Source organism: Phaenicophaeus curvirostris, chromosome 6, assembly GCF_032191515.1.
Source record: "Phaenicophaeus curvirostris isolate KB17595 chromosome 6, BPBGC_Pcur_1.0, whole genome shotgun sequence".
NCBI lineage: Eukaryota > Metazoa > Chordata > Aves > Cuculiformes > Cuculidae > Phaenicophaeus > Phaenicophaeus curvirostris.
This window is the reverse complement of record NC_091397.1, coordinates 47,266,395-47,286,206: the sequence shown is the minus strand read 5'-3', so window position 1 is coordinate 47,286,206 and position 19,812 is coordinate 47,266,395. Positions and strand designations below refer to the sequence as shown.

Below are 19,812 nucleotides of genomic sequence, written 5' to 3'. Positions count from 1 at the left end.
AAATAGAAGGGGTTTTGTTCAGCAGCCTCTTTTGGGTGTGTGTGTTTGGGTTGCCAAAATTTAGTAGGGGTAAATTGCAGAGAATTTGGATTATGGATAATAGTATTATGAGAGAAGACCTGGCTGACTCGCATAAATTCAGTGGGATGTGCTTTTCTTTAAATTCTGTTGTTTGTCAGTGTTGATACAAACCCACCAACTCCGAGCTCCCTGTGAGTGTGTGTTGTAGGGGCTTTATATTAGCTGACTGAATTTCCTCCTCTCTCATTATATTGCATGAGTACCAGGCTGTCCAATGGATATATGTGATTCATTTATGGATGTTTTAATAGCAGGTACCAAAAAGACCAAGCTAAGGTTACATGTTCTCTTTTCAGCCCTTGAAGTCTCCTGCAGAGTATGGGAAATAGCAGACAAATATCTGTAAAGTACTGCCTTTGGTCAAATCTCACTTTGTTATTGATGTCTTCATATATGACCTTCCTGAAACATGTTCTGTGTATGTGTATGTCTCTGCCTGAAGCAGACTATTGAATGGGTAATACAGACTAGTGTCAGTCACTGTTGGACTCTAGCGCTCTGCTGTGTTTGCAGTGGCTGCATTCAATGCTGCCTTCTTTCTGATTATTTTCCTTCACATAGATCTGTGGGATGCTTACGTTTCTAAGAAAGCCAGTCTTAGTGTGTTTGATGGTAGAGCCGTTGGTTCAGCATTTCAGGCTTCCTGAATTTATTATTTGTCTTGTTGGAGAGTTGTATTTTGGTATGCTAGGCCATCTTCTAAACTGCTTAATTCATACTGTGTTTTATGAGTACTTTGTGGAAGATAAATTGGTGCAACTAGGCAATTTTTGATGTGAAATGTGCTTGCCAACCTGTCAAATGTTATTGAGTTCTTTGCAGAAAGTGCCAAGCAAAGAAAGTAGCACGTTTTTTTATGGAAGGTCACATTTTTCTATATCACTTACAGTTTTGGTGTGATTTTTTTTTTTTATTACAGAAAAGAATAGGCAATGGAATTCCTAACATGGCTGGCATTGTTTTGGGAGATGTTTAAAACTTTGTGGCAATGCAGCTTTTTTCTCAGAAGCAGTTTTGACAACTGCTAATGTAATTAGAGAGAATTACAATTCTTCCACTGTTTATTGGTTGTTCCCCCCCCCCCCCCCCCCCCGCCAGCATTTAGTTATTTATTTGTAGGTGAGTCAGTTTTTCTCATTTACTTATTTCTTCGCACCTAGTTTCCTTATAGGTCCTTCTGACAGTTGTTTCTCTGGGTAGGCTTGAAGTACTTTCCAACTAGAATATTCCTTGACATGAGGAAAGGATATGCATTCTACTCCTTTGGATCCTCCTGAGATCACTAGGTAAAACCTGCACATTTTAACATAAAACCTACTCGAGACAGATTTTTGAGAAATAGAGAAAATAGAGAGCTTCATTTTTTTCATAGCTGCTTTGTTTATTGTTGTTGTTTTGGTTTTTTTTTGGCTAGGACAGACAATAATGCTTAAAGACTTGGAGCAGAGAAGTAGTTGTCCACACAGGCTCCAAGGTAGATCTTGAATTTTATTTTCTTAAGGGAGCAAAGTCTTCCTCCTGGATAAGATGAAAGTGTGGAACTGAGAGGGAATAAGCCTTACAGCTTCCTTTGTTTAGGTGCCCAAATGACTGGAAATGATTGTCCTGTGAACCTGGCTTCGGTGAGAACCAATTTATCAGCAGTCTTGTGTCGTATAAAGCATTGATTTCTCTTTGGTTGGGGAATGGAGTTGGTGTGTGTAACTAATTGTCTCTTGCACATTTCCTGTAGCTTGTTTTAGAACTGTGTAGAATTGTGTCTTTCTGAAGCTTGAGTCCTTTTATTAAATGCAAGTTATTAGAAATTACATGGAGGCTCTTTATTCTTGTTTTGATTTAGGTCATAGAATGGTTTGGGTCAGACGGGGCCTTAAAGATCACGCACTTCCAAGCCCACTGCTGAGGGCAGGGACACCATCCACTAGATCAGGTTGCTGAAAGCCTCATCCAGCCTGGCCTTGAACATTTCCAGGGATGAGGCATCCACGGCTTCTCTGGGCAACCTGTTCCAGTGCCTCACCACTCTCACAGTAACAAATTTCTTCCTAATACCTAATCCAAATCTAGATCTTGGGTTTTTTTCTTCTGAAAGAAAATATTTTTCCCTACCTGGAAGTTCTCTTTTTAATCTGTGACCTGAATCAAACTGTATAGTATAAAAACGTTGCCAGAATTAAGATTGCACTGGCACATATATTCCCTGATTCATGTCACTGCTAGCCTTTTCTCCCTGATCCACAATACAAAAATTGGAATCTGCTTAATTATTAAGTAGTAGTGAATTTAGAGCAAATAAAAGGAAGGTGGCGAGGACTAAGAAATGACACAAAGTGGATTTGGGCAGCCAACCAGTTCAACGGGCTGTGAGCGGTAAGCGCTTTTTATTGTATCCACCTCAGCCACAGACCTTTTGTTTGTGTTTGCCCCTAAACTGCAGTTGTTACCCCTTGATGTAGTCATGTTGTGCTAAGCCTAGACTAGTATGATCAAAGTACTTTTCCACAAATATGTATGAATTCTCAACCTCATGGGTAGAAATGGATGCATTATTTTTGATTCTTATTTTTCTTCCCTCAGTCCTAAAAAGCCATCCTTGAGGAACTCTATCTGACATTAGAAAGCTAATATGAAATATTTATCTTTACTGTACTTTCTTTTTACTTAAATAAAATTTAAGCCAGCATGTCTGTTGCTGACTGTGTAGAGTTTCAGACCATTGAAAGTAACTGGCATGGCAGACAGGAGTGGATGAACCAATGAGCTGGTTGGTGGCAATTGTAGCTTCTGCAGATTCTGAGAACAGTGTGATGTTTTGGTTCATAAAATGGGTTTACTTGTAAACTTAGATTGACTGGGACTTGACAAAAAAAGGGAAGGAGATTTCTTTTTTGATTTGTGTGGTAGTTCTGTGTATGTTAAAAATCATGACGGGCATAATGATCAGAAACAACTAGTCTATCTATTAGCTGTGGATAATACTTCCTCTGTTTCTTATCTCATTTTAGATGTGGAATGCTTCTAAAAGTAGCCAACAAATTGTAGTTCAGTTTGACGGATATGCAATTATAATAATGCAGAGAAATTACTGTTTTAAAAATCCAGTTTTCATTCAGATGAGTCAGAAAAGCTTTTAAGGAATACTGCAGTTCCTACATTTTCTTCTGCTAGAGAATGATAAATTGAGGAACATCAAGCAATAAAGGACATTAAACAGTTACTGAAATGTAAGCATGTTCTCCCAGCCACCTGTCTTTAAATTACGACTTTAGAGATGATTTTTAATAATGAAGTGCTTGACTGCCAAATGTGTATGCCATGCTTTATCTTTACGGCATGAATAATTCCACTAATCTTGCGGGTCAAGGTAAAGTGGAAAAAAAAAAGGATTAAGCAGTTGCATAGGTGTCATCTCTAAGATGGCCTGATAAGGTGCAGTTTCCTAAAAATGAAATATTTCTATATGACACCTCATTCAGCTACTAGAACCATAAAGTTTGCTTTTCTTTGACACAGTCATTTACTTTCTATCCCATAATTTTTATCTAGTTTTTTAAATGACATTTAAAAAAAAAAAAGAGAGAATTATAGATTAATTTGATTCTTTATTCTTACGTAACTGGGGAATAAGGTTGTGGGGAGAGTTTAAATCAGTAAGAATAAATTACAAAAAAACCCAAATGATTATTTTGTCCAGTTTGGGAATAACAGAAAAATTTAGCTGTCTTTTCAAAGTGTCTTTTAGTAAGTTATTTCATCCTTTCCGTGTCACACGAATTGTTTGTAGGCCTAGGACAATGTAACTTGACTTTGCTACCTCCTATTTGATTGTTCTCTAAAGAATAGGTTGATTTTCATCAATGTTTGTCTGTAAATTAATGACAGAAATACAACATCATGGGTAAATGTGTGCTCTGTGACCAAAGCCAGTGCAGAAATACAGGAAAAGGTGGTAAGATTAATCAGTTCTAGAGAGGTTAGTGCTGGCATTTCCCTGGTGTGCAGAACAAATGACTTCTGTTAAAAGTTAACAGTTAAAAGTTATCCTGTCCCTCTTGATACAGTTATGTGAGGCTTCTGAAACAGGACCCATTACAGTTCTCTTACTTCTGTTTTGCTTTATATATATATAATGCTTTTCCATCCTTGGTTAATGAAAGAATCTGGTCTCTATTTCTTCTATGTGTTTCTGATGGTCTGAAATGGGTTATCGCTTGGTCTGTGATGCAAGATAATGTTCTTGAAAGTTGCTTCTGTTTCTTCTATCTCTTTCTGTTCCTTCTCTCCCCCACACCTCCTTTGTTTGAATTCTTGTGCTGCTTGATTTGACATTTAATTCCTTTTTCCTTCGCCTGGATTTTCCTCTCCTTTTAGTAGTTTTCAGAGTACATTGTTCCTCTGATTCTCTTGTGAGACAATTAGTTTTCTGTGCAGTCTGTGTATTTCTGTGATACTGCCATGTGGAAGGTGGAGAAGGGGAGTTGTGCATTAAACCACAACCCTTGAAAAGCTAACACTTGGTTCTGTGTGTTATTAACAGTGTCATGGTCAGGATGACTGTGAAAAGTTTCTGAGCTCTCTAAAGTCACAATAAAGCTATTTTGTTGATGTGAGCGGTTTTGGTTGGGCAGTTGGGGCGCATGTTTCTGCTGATAATTCTTTTTTCTCTTACTACTTTTGAAGTTGGTAGAGCTAGAAACGGGTTCATCTAGGACAGTGAAGAAGACAATGCACTCCAAGGACTGGTTACTTTTTTCTTCCTTAAGATTACTGCTTGAGTTGTATTTGAAATGTTGCATGCTTTTACAGGCAACTGAGATGTCATCATGAGTATTGAAAACTGAAGGTATAAGGTGAATCATAATCTATTTTTCTGAGGCTGCATAAAATAGATCCTGGTTGGCCAGAAGCTTAGCACTATTCTTGTAGCTGTGTGACAGAGATCATAAAATCATAGAATCACCAGGATGGAAGAGACCCACCGGATCATTGAGTCCCGTGTGGATTTGCAGAAGTCGCTGCTTTTGGGTGTTGTTATGCTGGTAAAGGTCAATTCTGTACTCAAATGGCTGGTGTCTGTCCCTGGGGCAGCTTTATGGCCATGTAAAGTGCATCTTTATGGACCTCACTGTCATTCTGGGAGTGCTTAGCTGGTCTAACGTTGAGAAGTTTTTGAGTTGAAGTGCTCATAATGTTTATGTAACTTAATAGATACTGTTCTAAGAGAGGAACTTTTTTCCCCAAATCCTTTAAGTCTCGATCAGAGAAGGGAAGATGATCTTTTTGCCCTTCTTATTTTTTTTTAAACTGTTATTCCTCCTTTTGTTAATTGTAGAGTTGTCCTGCAGTAACCACAATGATGACTTTCAAGGTAGTAATCGATAAAAGATAGCTTGATAAAAAAGGCTGAAATAAGTGATTTGTAGCTGAACAATAAAAGGACAATGAAATTATAATGAGCATGGTACAGGCTCAAAATGCACATCACTACTTGTAAAGCCTGGATTTGTTTGCTGAACCAATGAGATTGCTGAAAACCTGTCAGTGGGACAGAGAGAAACACTCGCTCTAGGGTCAAAAGGCTGTATCATTTTCTCAGGGCGGGGCATGACTTCTGTCCAGTGCTCTGCTTTTTCTCCTGAATATATAACAGATATTCCCAAAATGGACAAGGAAGACTGGGAATGAGCAAAATGAAAATTTACTATGGAACGTGCAAGTCTGACTTTTTTTTTTTATTCTATGTTTTCTAATTCTGCTATTTTAACCTGCAGTTAAGTGCTCATCTCTCTCTACTAAGTGACCTCAAGAGAAAAAAAAACAGTTTTCTAAGTGGGAGAGCAGTATTGGGAAATCATTTAAAAGTCAAAACAAAACAGACAGGTTATGGACTGGTGTAATACAAGTCAGTAAAGTAATCTTCTGAAATGTTGACATTTTCCACTTAGGGAAATTTTATTTATTTATTACTATTGAAAAAACTGTGGTGGTTGGCATTCAACTTGCCATCTCTCTAGTCCTTTTTTTTTTTTTGGTGAAGGTGAACTCTTTAGAGGGTCGGTGAATAGATGCATTTCATGATTACAAAAGGGAGACTTTTGTTTAGTGAGGGAGGGAATGCAGAGGCACTGTGAGAGATGGAGTGAGGGCAGAAATGAGGGTTAGTAATGTGCTAACTTAAAATTATTTGGGACAGGGGATGTTAATCTGTGAATAATTTAAAGAGAACGTGATCTTTGTTCTGGTGTGGTGATGGTGACTGTAGAGTTATGTGTAAATGTGGCAAAGGAAGGTTGCTCCAGCAAAATATTTGAAGCTCTGTAAATCTTAAGCAGCAATTGCTTGCACCACATCCAGGCTATGTAGCAAGAACACCAAGAACTTCAACAGGCTAGGAAGACTATACTGGAAATATTCTGTGACGGAAAAGGTTAGAGGTGTTCTGCATATGGGGATGCTGAAAAAGGGCCAAGACAAAATACCACTTTAAAAACAGAGTCGTAACTTTAGCAAATTTGGGCTATACAAAACTACAGAAATCTGAATAATTGGTTTCTGAAATGATGTACACAAGTTCATATGACCTATGCTAATCCTGTCTAGAGGAACATTAGGAGATAATATGCATTCCAAATGCCCATGTTAGTCGTATTAGCCAAATTGATAGAGTTGTTTTTCTTTAGTAGAAGTGAAAAGGTTAACCTGCATTTGTGTAATCTTTGCTCTTGCCTGTCATGAGTCATGCAAACTTCATGTGAGCCAAGAAGTTGCTCTCTGCTCTTGGCAAAAAGTTAGTTTTAAATAATTGTTTTGTGTAATAGCATACATGATTTCCACAGGGAAATAGAATTTGAGATCTGTGCTATTGTGAAAAACTGTTTTACTGGGGGCAAGAAATAAGTAAAAAAGTTTGTTTCCTACTCGTGAGGCTTATGTACTAAGTTTGAAACATCTTCACTTTTGTACACTTGGACAATGTGATATGGTTTTTTTTTTGTTTGTATGATCTTGCAGTACTAGCAGTTGTTTTATTGTAGAATGGCTTGTGTTCATCAAAACTTAGTGAATGAAGACTGAAGTAGGGTGGGCAAAGTTGTTTTGTCTTTATTGAGAGGAACCCACTGCCCCTTCCCATCTCCACAGAGCTGTATTTGAGCAAAATTGTAGTGTCCTTGAAACAAGGAATGTTATTTGGCCTTGTAAGCTTAAATATGAATAAGAACTCTGATTTATTTTGAAACCAATTATTTCTGAATGTTTTATGGTTGCAGTATGTAAAGCATTTTCTTTCTTTGTTTCACTTTCTGAGGCTTTCCTCGGAATCCTGCAAAACCAGCCCAAGAATAACGAGTATAGGAATTAGATCATTATCAGTACCTTCCATTTATGATTTCTGTAGTCCATCAGTTGTGTCATTTACCTGTGAAAATAGTCCTGGAAAAGTTTCAGGCAGAGTTACTATTCTTGTTCTTCCTTTTCTTTCCACCCATCTTTGCTTACCTTCCCTTTTTTCTCCTCAATGTACTGTGTGATTCTGAATACACCCGCCCACCTCCCTCCCCCCAATCTTTGTGGTTATTGGATTTTCATTGGCTGAGTATTTCCTGGTCCTAAATACATGATCGGTAGTAAAATGGTTTATTCCTTGTTAGAATTTGCTAGCAGAGTAGCAAGATGACCAAATAGAATTTAGACTTTATTTCTCTCTCCTAACTGTGTTCTTACATATGGGTGTTCATACTTCCACTTCCTACCTAGTACTTATTGGGACCTGAATCTTCAGTTCCCTTGGCCAGTTTTCAAAATTACACTAAACATCTGTATGTGAAATATTACTACAAAGATGAAAGTATCATGTTATCTTTGATTGTGCTCATCCCTTTGCAAAACCAGTGTCACCTTTTCAAAAGACTGGTTATGGGGAATTAGCATGTCTTTCAAGGTGATAAATGGAAAAAAGGGGCAGGAGGCAAAAAAATCCCAAAAGAAGCAGTCTGATACTTCTTCAGTGAAACCTCTTCAATTAAAACCTCCTTTCCTTGCTTTTTTGCCTTGTATGTGAACCTTACCATTAATTGGAAAGAAACAAGTAAAATAATAGCTCACGCATGCTCATAAAAACCCCGAAACTAATGATCAAAATAACAGTACCTTGCAAAATGGAGTTCTTACAAAAATGGCTTTATCCTCATTTGTTAGTTTATGGTCTTGATTTAAGATCAACCTGTGCTCTTCTTTGAGTAAACGTGTGAAAACCTCTTTAATAGAAATACTATATGATTGCCATTTCTTTGAACAGGTACTTTGTGCTGGACTTTGAGACGGGGATTCTGCAATATTTCGTGAATGAGCAAAGTAAAAACCAGAAGCCGCGAGGAGCCTTGTCTTTAGCTGGAGCTATAATATCACCCAGTGATGAAGTGCCACACATGTTGGTGGTCTACTCTGCTAATGGAGAGATGTATAAATTGAGAGGTACAGTGTTACTTAGTTGTTGTTCTCTACCATTCCTGCTTCTCTGCCTCTTCTCTTGTGTCGTATTTTTCTTTTACTTCCCTATACTGTCAGAAAGTACTGATGGTACAGCTGTATCATTACATACTGGTATTACAGAACACAGTGGAACAGTAACCTGGAGTTAAATATATGTGAGTTTACAATGTATAGACTCTCAGTGCTAGAAGATAACCTCAAGATGCCTTCTAAAAGATGTTATTATGGCATTTTGATTGTACAGGATATCTTGTTTGCTGACAAAGGAAGAAAAAGCAGCTTTCATTGCTGTCCACAGCACAGTATTTAATTTCTAATACTGTTCTCCCATGCCACCATCCTGCAGATAAAATATAGTAATGAATGTGCTGTTGGGTTGGAGAAGGGAAGAATCCCCCTGGAAGGCTGTTAACGAACTCTGTTCTTCTCAGTCTTGGAATAAATGAGTGCACCTTTAACATAAAATTTTGTTTTCCCTTGCTCCCAGATGTGAGAGAGACAGTATAGGGTATGCAAGAGTTACGTTGAAATCTATATTTTTTTTTCTTGTCTTTTTTTTTTTTCTTATTTTAATTTGCAAAGCAGCATTCTGATTGTAAGGTATGGGTGATTGGTCTGGACACTTTCATATCAAACTTTTTTTTTAAACAAAAAGAGATAAATAAAAGAAGTGACATGTGCTACAGTTTAGCAGAAGTTTAAAATGATATTGCTTTATTTTGACCACAGTTTATCAGTCCACTAGCAGGGCAGGGTGTGAAAGGCTCCGTGGCTGTACAGTGTGCTGCCGTTTTATATGTGAAATTGAAAGACAACAACAAACAAGGATAGTTTATGTTAGTGTTTTGGAATCTGCAGGGTTAGAAATCATGAACACTTGTGGTTTTGTTATCATGCTTTTCAAATTACTTGAGATTATTGAATACTTAAAATTTGCTGCTTGTAATTTAATGAAATCTATGAATTTGGTCCAGATCACGAATCAATTTTATGCTGAGTCAATAACCATTGAGATACTTAACAGTGGAGGAAGTGAGAGAAAATATTTACTGAAATTATACACTTTATATTGATATTCTTAATTAGAATTACTGTAGTAGTGTTTTGTTTAAAAAACCAAAACAAAACAGTCAAACCTCTCTCCTAAATATAGTTATTATTATTACATAGGAGCCACCAGATACAGGCTGCAAACAATCTTTTTACTAACTTTTAAAGCTGTTTTTTTACAGACGTATAGGGAAAACTGTGGTTTTTGTTCCTGGGTCTTTACGTTGTATACCAATGACACAGGTTTAAAGAAAGATTTAATTGAACATTAAAACAAAAGTACTCAAGTAGCTCGTCTAGTAGGTGATTGACAGCCTGAGTGTAGAGGTTTCATTGATTTAAATGCTATGGTGTAGCCTTTGTCCTTCACAGAGGGAGATGAATAAAGCAAAATTGGATACATTTTTTTTTCCTAAAAATGTAATCTTGAGGCAATCCTGCTTTTAACAACACTTGGAGGAGATAAGCTTATGAATTTTTTTCACAGTTAACTCTTCCAGCTGGTCACACCGTCTTAAGTTGAGGTTTAAATGTGTTGTACTGAAGAACTCGCATATGCTTAACTTAAGTAGTGTAAATTAGAATTTGTAGCGCATCCTAACCAATAAATAATCTCTCTCTTCTCTCCCCCCAGCCCATCACATTTTTTATGCAAAAAAAGAATATTGGTTTATGTGTGACTCCCTTAATTTTTTTTATTCTAGCTGCTGATGCAAAGGAGAAACAGTACTGGATAAACCAGCTGCGATCCTGTGCCAAACATCACAAGGAATATAATTCTAAGGTAAATAATTAAGAGGGAGAAGTAAATGTTAAATTTTAAGTGGTGTAGGTGATGAACAGTGCAATCTGGATGACAGATTGGCTGATGTGAAGAGGTTTATGAATAGAAGCAGTGTCATTTGTCACTGACTGGAGCAGGCTTAAGTCAATTGGGCAGTCTTAAACATTGTCCTGTTTATGATAAATTAATGAAGTGCTTTTCAGATGCTGTCAATACATGGTTAACTGAGTAGCTGGATCAAGAATTTGTTAATAAGTACCCATGTGTCATTCTGATTAGTATTTAAAAGTGTTAAATGATATTAGTTTTATTTAATTTATAAGATTTAATGGCTCTTATTGTAGAAGCTTCAGATGTATCTTAGCAGTGATCAGTCTTCAACTTCTTTATCAAATCTGAAAGAGGTCATAATATGAATATTTATATGATTTATTTATCGTTGTAAGTGATGCCAGAATTTTTGCCCTCAAACAGATAAATATTTTGGACAGGTAGAAATGACACAAATTTCTTTAAATTAGAATGCCTTTTGAAAGTGGGAGGTATTAAAACAAATAAACAAAAAACCCTATTAGAAGTAAATTATTATTGTTTTTATTTTACGTATGCTTTTGGTGTTACTACTAAGTCACTAAAAAAACACGTCCTACTCTTCAGTCTCTTAAGCACATTTATTGTTATCTTTACAAGAATGAAAAAGATTACTTTTCTCATGGCTAATTTTTTGCTAAATAAAAAAATGCATATAACTGCAAGCAGAAAGGATTCCTGCCAGCTGCAAGATGTTGAGAATACCAATGTTGAGAATACCAATCTTACCTTAACTACAGTTAGTCATGATCTTGAATATCTTTGAAAGTTGGACTTTGAAGAGACAGATGGTATTTTGAGGAGATGGACACGCATTGAAGTGTGTGAAGTAAAATAAAACCAACTTTTTCTTTCTTTATTTGTTTTGAGTGCCATGGACTAGTCAGGAAACAATTATGGTATAATTAAAACTCTTTTCAAGGAGAATAAGTAACTTCAGTGTTCTGATACTCTTTCAGTTGTTATGCATAACAGTTAAATATGTTTTTTATGTAGCTGTGGCCTAGTGCTATTCACAAAGGTGCTACTCTGCTTGGTCAGAATATTCTCACAGTTGCTGTTGATTTGCAGCTCTGGGGCTTTCTGTGCTAGATGGAGGTGGTGACTTTATACACAGTTGCCATCAGTCAGTTATTCCTCAGTGAGTTGTCTGGCCACTTCTTGAATACATTTAAATGTTTGGCATCTACAGTGTGTGGTGATGAGGTAGTAGAACTTGTTCAGTATGTATCAGAGACTTGTGTAATGGCATGCTGATTCTTCTACTCTCTATTTGTTTGCTAGTATTTCTTAATACTGGATTTGTTTTTCTCCATTTGCCTGCTAATTCTGTAGAGGTGTCTGTTTTAATACCAAAATCTCATTCACAGAATGGCAGTAGCTGATTTGAAGCAGATCTTTTTGTAAGTGAAATTTGGATCATTTTTTTCTTTCTAGGTAAAAACTGTTGTGCTTTGTAATAATTTACATTCGAAGTTTTTCATACTGCCTCTCTATGTTGAGCTCCTGCAGTAGCAGCATCTATGTATTTTGTTTTGAATTAATTAACATGTCAGGAGAAAAATCTTGGTGTTATAACAATGAAAATGTCCAGCAATTAGTAGTGGTCCAAAAAACCCCCCGTAGTTTTAGGAATTATTAGGAAAGGAGCAGATAACAAAAGGGAAGATACTTAAACTGCTTTAACTCTGTCAGATGAATGATTGTCTCGAATACTTTTGTCAGTCCCCTTCCATTTCTGAAATGAAAACACTGTGGGAGTGGGGAAATGTAGTGGGGAATGGGGTGGAGGAAAGTACTTTTTTTATTGCTATGTACAGAATGAACTCTGTGTGATGAAATGACAACACTGAAATCTGTTTCTCTGATGATGGGAAGGGAAAGGACAAATCAGGGAAGAATAATGTTAACAAGTGCTCTGGAGTGGCTGAATAAGAACTATTCTGTAGCTGTTAATATCAGTATGGGGGAGCCTTGAAGAAAATGAGCTGAAAGCGGGTTCAAAATAAAGGAGATGAGTGAAAACTGGAGAATATTAGGGGATACTTTGGATGCCGAAAGCATATATAGATTTGAAAAGTATTTGAAAGCCAGAATGTCATTAGAAAATCTTGACTAAGTGAGTGGGAGGCTGTTAAATAGCAAGATAGCCTCTGTCACAGAAGGTCTAACATACAAGTGGTAGAAATAGGAAGGGCTTAGAATGGAGAGCAATTCTAGACTTGTTGTTGTGCTCTTGCATAATGACCTACCATCACTGTGTCTTTCTTTTGATCCCTAGGCTCATCGTGCAAGAAAATAAAAGGATTTCCTTGACTGAGGGTTGGTGGGCATATGTAGCCGAGGAACCAAGCGTATGATTATTTCAAACAGTGGGAGGGTTCTCACATTTTTCTTAGATGACTGATGAGTTCCAGAAACTTGGCATATGATCCTAGAGTACAGATGTGTTTTGGTTGGTACAGCCAGTTATATGTTTTAATTAGCCTTAATCAATTTAGTATATAACGGAAATGCTAAAGTAAACTGAAATGTTTTCCTACATGTAAAATCGGATTAGGTCACTTTTCACTTGACATGTTTGTTAGTGAAGCACTCTTAATTCTCCACTTTTGTAAGCCACGGAGCAAGTAGAGAATTTGTATTTTCTATATTGTTAAGCATAACAGTCCAGAAGATAAAATGTTGGGAATCTATGTGCTTCGGAGGAGCCCATTGAGTCTGCTTCTTACTCCAGAAATGTGCCATACTTGAAGCAACATTGTGCTTACCTGTTCCTAGGAACCCTTCTTTTGACAAGATTTGTCTCTTGTTTTTCAATACAAGAGGCAGCTTTTCCCTGACTTTAGCACTGCATATAGAGCTAACTTAGATTTCACCTACAAGTGAGTTTTAAAGCTTCTCTCTGCTTTTCTCTGTAAAAGCAGGCGATCAAAAGCTTTAATGTTACAATGATAAGACTTGGGAGCTCAGATGCTGGTTTCAAGGGAGTGATGCTTCACAGAGACTCCAGAAACTAGGAAAAAATGCATTTCTTTAGCTCCCTTTTTTTATTTTCCTCGAAGTTTTTTTACTTCAAAACTGCTGCCTAGTAGCAGGCAAGGGAAGCAAGAACTGCTGCATTTCTTTGTGATTTTTTTCTTTTTCTTTCTCTTGTAGGTAAAGTAACTTTAGTGTGATAGTTATTAGCATGGGAGTGGAAACATGCTACTTACAATATTTTAAATTTACGTAAAATAGCATGCTGCTATTTTAGCTGCCTTACTGTTTATTTTGTGTTGTAGTTAGGGGCTGGAATTACTTAGGAAGATCTGACACAGAGAAGGGTACGTGTTTTACTTCTTTCTGTGTAATCGAGGACTTAACAAAAAAACTATTTTTGGATTTTGTTAAAAAAGCCCCTACCATTGATAGCAAACTATCATGATGCGATTTGTTGTTCTACTGGCGGTGGGGCTGCATATCTTTCTTCCCTCCTCGCCTCATACTTTGAGAGCTGTAGTAAGCTGCAAACTGTGTGTGTCTCACAGTGCTGTCACGAACGGGCAGATGGATTCTCATGTCTTTTAAGATTCTGGAGTTTGAACATAATCCAAGTTCTGTCTTTGCTGGTAAGATGCATGTTTCTGCATCTGGAGAGCTAGAGCCTGAGGGCTCCCAGTTTCTTCTGCAGCTTAAGCTCACCTTTTTCTCTGGAAGAATGAGAAGCTGAAATTTCTTGCTATTTTTTAGGAATCGTGCACTTGAGAAGGAGGTGAAATGGGAAGTGTAAAATATGCAGTGAAGGGTATGTTTTATCTTATGCAAATACAATATAAATTAACTTGGGAAAAGTAATGGGATAACTAGGCAACCAGTGGAAGGTTCCCAAGAGTATCAGTGAAGCAACTCTTACCTACAGATCTCATACATTGGAGAGAAAACATGTTTTTTGAAATCTTGAATAGATATTATTAGAAGGAAATTCATAGGAAAACATGAGAATTTGGAGAATGTTTTTCATAGCTGAAGCTGTTTAACTGCATCTGTAAAAAATTCATAGGATAGTATTCCTTCTTCCTGCACTGGATCCAGTTCAGCACTGGTTTCTTTTCTTTTTCAGAGCTATTGCCTACTTCAAAATGCTATTGTATATCTTGTGTTTCTTGCTGTCTTTAAAGCTTCAGCTGGGGACTGGAGTGGTGCAGGAAATAAAGCAGAGCAGTAATTTTTTTTTTTAAAGTTGTTTGCTAATGTCTAAATTTAGTTGCATTCTAATGAGTGGTCCAGGGGTGAGCTATATAGCTAAAAAGTGAATATAACACAAGCTATCTCTGTCACTTTGTTTTGATTAAATTTTACATCTTAATGATTAAAAAAGTAGTAAAAGGATAATGTTCTCAGGCAAATAATTCCCATGCTGTAAGATAGTCTTAATGTTCTGGTATTCCCATACAAGTCTCATTTCACTTAATTACAGATTGCTTAACTCTCCAAAGAGTGCCAAAATCACACTGTGTTGAAGAAGTCTTCTGTTTCTGGATAGGACTGCTGTTTTCTAAAATTATACTAAGTGAATATTATTGTACAAGTTTTAGTTAAAGCACCTGTCAAATCGGAATTCAGTGATATAAAATGCTTCCAAGAAGTAGGCTTATGCATGATTTTTGTGGTAATTTCCAAGAATAATTTTATATCCGTAAATTGCCATGAGCTTGTTAGTTCTTCTGTTTCATTCCTCTTTTTTCTTGACTCTGTAATGATGGTAGCTGTAAAAGCACTGCTGAGAACAAACGCACAGGTATTTATACCAGCGCTTAATATCAGTTGCTGGATTGGACTATAACCCTTGTATTTCTCATTGCATATCAGGAATGTGACAGAAACGTTTATCTTGTGAAGTAACTTCTGTCTTACATTGTGCTCTGGTGGTAACTTTCAGCTTAGGTCTGTGCTTGAATAAGGAGGTAGACCCCTTGTTCCAGTTTCTGCTTTGAAGCTGCAGAAGTGAGCTGCTAAAAATTGGATGGTGTAGTTTCATGTATCAGCTGAATTCATCTGCTGATTCCCTGCAGCTGTAAATGGTAGTCCAGTTCCCTTCCTTTTGCTGCCACCCTTTGTGCAGGTTTTGTTGTGTTTCTGGTCCTATGATTGCTTGGGCGTCAGAAACAGAAAAAATGGACTTGGTTACCTGACCAGCTCAGAAATGAGTCAGGTGAGCACTGATGTAGGGGAATCGGGACTCTGCTTCCAGCAGCCCTTAGTAGTATAGGACTGCTTCCTTCTTCTTTATGGATAGAGGATGGCTGAAGTGCTTCTGGCCAAAACCTAGCTAGTTCCTGATTTGGTGTGCGGCTTTATATTTAAAACTGAGCCAACCTGATGACTGTCTACCTCTGTGAAGGACAGTCCTTCTCTCTTTCCGCTCAACCACAGTACCTGTTGCCTGTTATAACTGTCATCAAACCCTTTGGAAAGGCAGTTTGGAGAACTAAACGAGCGGAAAATTCTGTATGTGTGTCTACATCTCCATTTCTCTTCTGGTTTAACTCCTGCAGTGGCTCTTCCTGAAGTCAGATGGGCCTCAGAGCCAGCATGGGGTGACAGTGGATAAAAAAAAGTCCAAACCTGCCCTTTCAGTGGCAATTGCAGTAGCAGTTTAGCTGGAATGTGAAACAGGACCTGTAGTAATGCCTAAAAGTTCGAGATCAACACTTCTATGAAACCATTATGAGGTAAATGTGTAATTTTTCTCCACAGCTGGAAGAATAGGTATCATAGATCTTTGCTGGCGCTTCTTCAGTTTTATCAGGTTTCTTCTTGCTGTATTAATGAATGGCTATGGAGATACCTTTAAATGTCCAAATCAATTATTCACTGGGTATTTTTAACATCTGTTTCTGTAAAGCCAGATTAGTGAAAGTTTCAGGTTCTTTCTGAGTGTTGCTTTGGTTCTTTTATGCACATCTAACCTCTGTGCCTTTTGAGCAAGTTCACTCTTCCCTCCTCTGGTATGCTTGTCTGCTTCCTCCTCTCATCCCTGACCTATAGAATGGTGCATGGAAACATGGTTTTGAAATCCTCACAGTGGTGAGGCTGAGGAGGAAGCAGTGCTTGGCTGCAGATGTGTGCGTGTTTGACACCTTTTTACCTCCCTTTGTAAGCTGCATGGAGATAATTATTTCATGAAGATAAGAGTTGCTTACAGCTTTGTTTTCAAAATCCTTCAGCAGAAATGGAAAAAAAATCCATTTAGGACTGATCATGAGCTTACTCAAATGATTCTTGACAATGATAAGATTTTATGATGGAATTGTTATCATAGTCTCTTACTTAAAAGCAAACACGTATAATGTCTTACTGAAGATGATGAAGCACTATAATATTCTGACAGAAGAGTTAATACCATAGCTGGTACTTTACACAAATGTGCAAAGCATATCATAAGCTGATCCATTTACAGTGCTGAAGTTTAGATGTTATGTAGATTTGGTAATTTGCATTTTAATATTTGTGAATGATTATAATGTAAATTAAGCGGTTCTCTGTCTGTATTTTTCTTTTTTCAGTGTTTGTTTACTTAGGATACATTGGAAGATAAGTAGATGGGAATTAAAATGCTGAATGGTGGTGTCTCAAATCATAATTGCTTTCTGATCATGTGTGACTTCTGATTGCTGTAAAGCTGTGTGCAGGGATTGGTTCTTTACTTTATATATGCAGAAGAGTAAAGGAATGTCAGTTTAGTATTTATTATTCTGTAGAAAACATCTGTGACACAGTGCCTATGAAAATGTTGGTTATCTGCCGTAAACAGATATGACAATTCACTTCAGAAATTAGTTTATTGATCTCTGGAACATTGCATTTACTTTCCAAAATAAACAAAAATGCTTCTGGTAAATGGTGAAAAACACTTCAGCTTTTTCATGAGCAAGAAGGGCAGTCTCTGGGGGAAATGAGTCATGAAAGCATTAGTATAGTTGGAACTTACTGTTCTACAGTTACATTATTGTTGGGATTTTTGATATCCAAATGGAAGCATTTATTATACTGTTTTTTTATCTTGGAGAGAGACAGTCTGCTAAAATAAAAATCTTAACCCAAGTCTGTGTTAGCTAAGCATACTGTAGCTAGCTTTAGGTCATAAAGCCAAGATGAACGCAAGTTCCAAATTAATATTTTATTAGCATCTTTATTATTCTTTTATTAATTACACTTTATTAGCAGGCAAACCGTTAGGGCTATGGTAAAGTGTAGCCTCAGGAAAGAATGTTTGTTATCCCTTTGGGTGCTTCAGCCTCTGGATTTCTTGACTCATTATTGGCACCATGCATTACTAATTGTTGAAGAGCTTATGTCTTCCTTTCAGATTTTTCAGAATCTTCTTATTTATTTATTTGCAAACCAGAAAACAGTAGGACCAAAGAAAATGAGATCCTCTAATAGTTAAGAGGGGCAGATCAGTCATAGCAGTAGTGCTAGGGGAGGAGCAGGGGATTAGGAATAAAGATACATCAGTTACTGTCATTGCTTTGATTTCACGGGAGAGTGACTTTAGTGATTGTTGTAGTATGATACATAATTAGAGTGCTTTTAGCTGTGGAAAACATCACATAGGCTTTAGCATTTTAACAAAAATGGAAAATTTTGACTTCTGCAGAGCCATATGTCAGCGAAAGAGGTGATTGTCATTCTCAGTGTTTAATCTGAAGAAGTTCTGAAAAAGAGAAGTCAAGTATTTGGCTGGGACTTAGGTGTTGACAATGTGTTGTAAAATTTGAAAGTGCATAAGGGGCTGGCTGAGTGTATAGTTCCTGGAGAGGCCTCTTCTGGCAGTGGCGGGAAGAAACTGTCAGAAGGAATTAGCTGCCACCTCTCTCTTCTTGGACTGAGCTGGCGTGGTGCTCAGCTGCTTTCCTCTGTGGAGATGAGGAGTGGAGCCCTGATTCAAAAAGGTTTAAGTGGTTGTAGAAACAGCTTTCTGCAGACATTCACCTGTGCTTTGAGTGTGACCGATTTTGCAAGTTGTAAGTTGAAATTTTTTATTTTTACCATAGAGCTTTGCCGAAGGATATTTTTATGGGTAGCCAGAGGTCCTGGTGCTGAGCTCTTTTAGAGTTTATATGTTACAGGTATTGTCTAAAGAATAATCCCAAATTAGATGCTAGGGTATTTGTGTTGTGGGCTGGTGGAGTTTTCTGGCACATGGGTCAGAAATCTTGCATCACTAGATGGATGAAGGGTATAAAGGGGCAGAAATCAAAGAGGGGAGGAAAACTTTGTTGTAGACCTGTAGGAGCAGTTCAAACCAAAGTATTTGGCTCTGGTATTTGGCACAAACTCTGGCTGTATGTACCAATTCAAGATCGCCAGTCTTCTTAACTTGATGAGTTGCATAGGACTGCTAACTGTCTTGTGCTGAGAGGGGAAGGAGAGGACTCAAGGAGAGGCTCTCCAGCAGTGGTGGTCTTGCCCTAGGGAGCTGAATGTCAGGCACGCTGTGCAGTGTGATATGATCAGCTGTTGCAAAGCTGTGAACTTCCATAGATAGAGATTTGGGATTACCTAGCATCCCTGTAGCAGGACAGCCTTAAGCACAGCCTGCTACTGAAACTGTAGATGGGCTGTTCTTCCTGATTTTCTTTCCTGCTCCACTGATTGCCAAACTCTGGCCCTAAATGACTGGCCACCAGCAAGAGCTGCTGAAGCTGCTATGTACCTTTGCAAAATGTAATAAAACCCCATCTTAAATGCACTCTGGTCCCACAGACTGCCTCAAGTCACAGGCAGGAGTGTAGATGATGTAGCCCAGTTAGTTTTGATATGAACTAGAGCAAATCTTGCGGGAGAAGAATCTAATCTGGATTGAGAGACTCCTAGAATGATGGACATACCAGTTTGTTGGAAATGTGCTTGTTACTTACTTGAGATAAAGCTTTTGTACTAATAGTTCACTGTGAAATTTATGACTCCCAGACATAAGTGGGGTTTGGTGAAAGGTCTATCATGTTAGGGTGACACGATGAGAGGAAATGCAAGGTGTAAGCTGCAAAGGTGTCTGTTGTGATCCATGGGTCAGCTGAAGATAATTCACTGTCTTCAGAAAAAATAGCATTGAATTGCCAAATAACATCAGCGATATAGATACTAACTTAGAATATACATGCATTTCAATTTATAAACATATCTCTTAAAGTGTGCAGGTTAACTGAGATTATTTTGGCAGCTGTTTTTTCCTGAAAGCTGACTCCTAATTCTTAGAATCTTCATGATTCTGTATTTAAACAGAAACAGTGTGTGGCTTTTTCAATATCTTTTGGTTTCTTTTGATATTT

The 19,812-nt window shown here is 37.5% G+C and overlaps 1 protein-coding gene across 2 annotated transcripts in view; it reads left to right on the top strand.

The window, feature by feature from the left end:
• OSBPL10 (oxysterol binding protein like 10) overlaps window positions 1–19,812 on the top strand; it is a 116,855-nt gene that overhangs the window by 24,415 nt on the left and 72,628 nt on the right. For both annotated transcript variants that reach the window (XM_069860111.1, XM_069860110.1), the window contains exons 2-3: window positions 8,378–8,553; window positions 10,326–10,405. In XM_069860111.1, coding sequence (XP_069716212.1) covers window positions 8,378–8,553; window positions 10,326–10,405 — 256 coding nt within the window. The remainder of the gene's footprint in view (window positions 1–8,377; window positions 8,554–10,325; window positions 10,406–19,812) is intronic.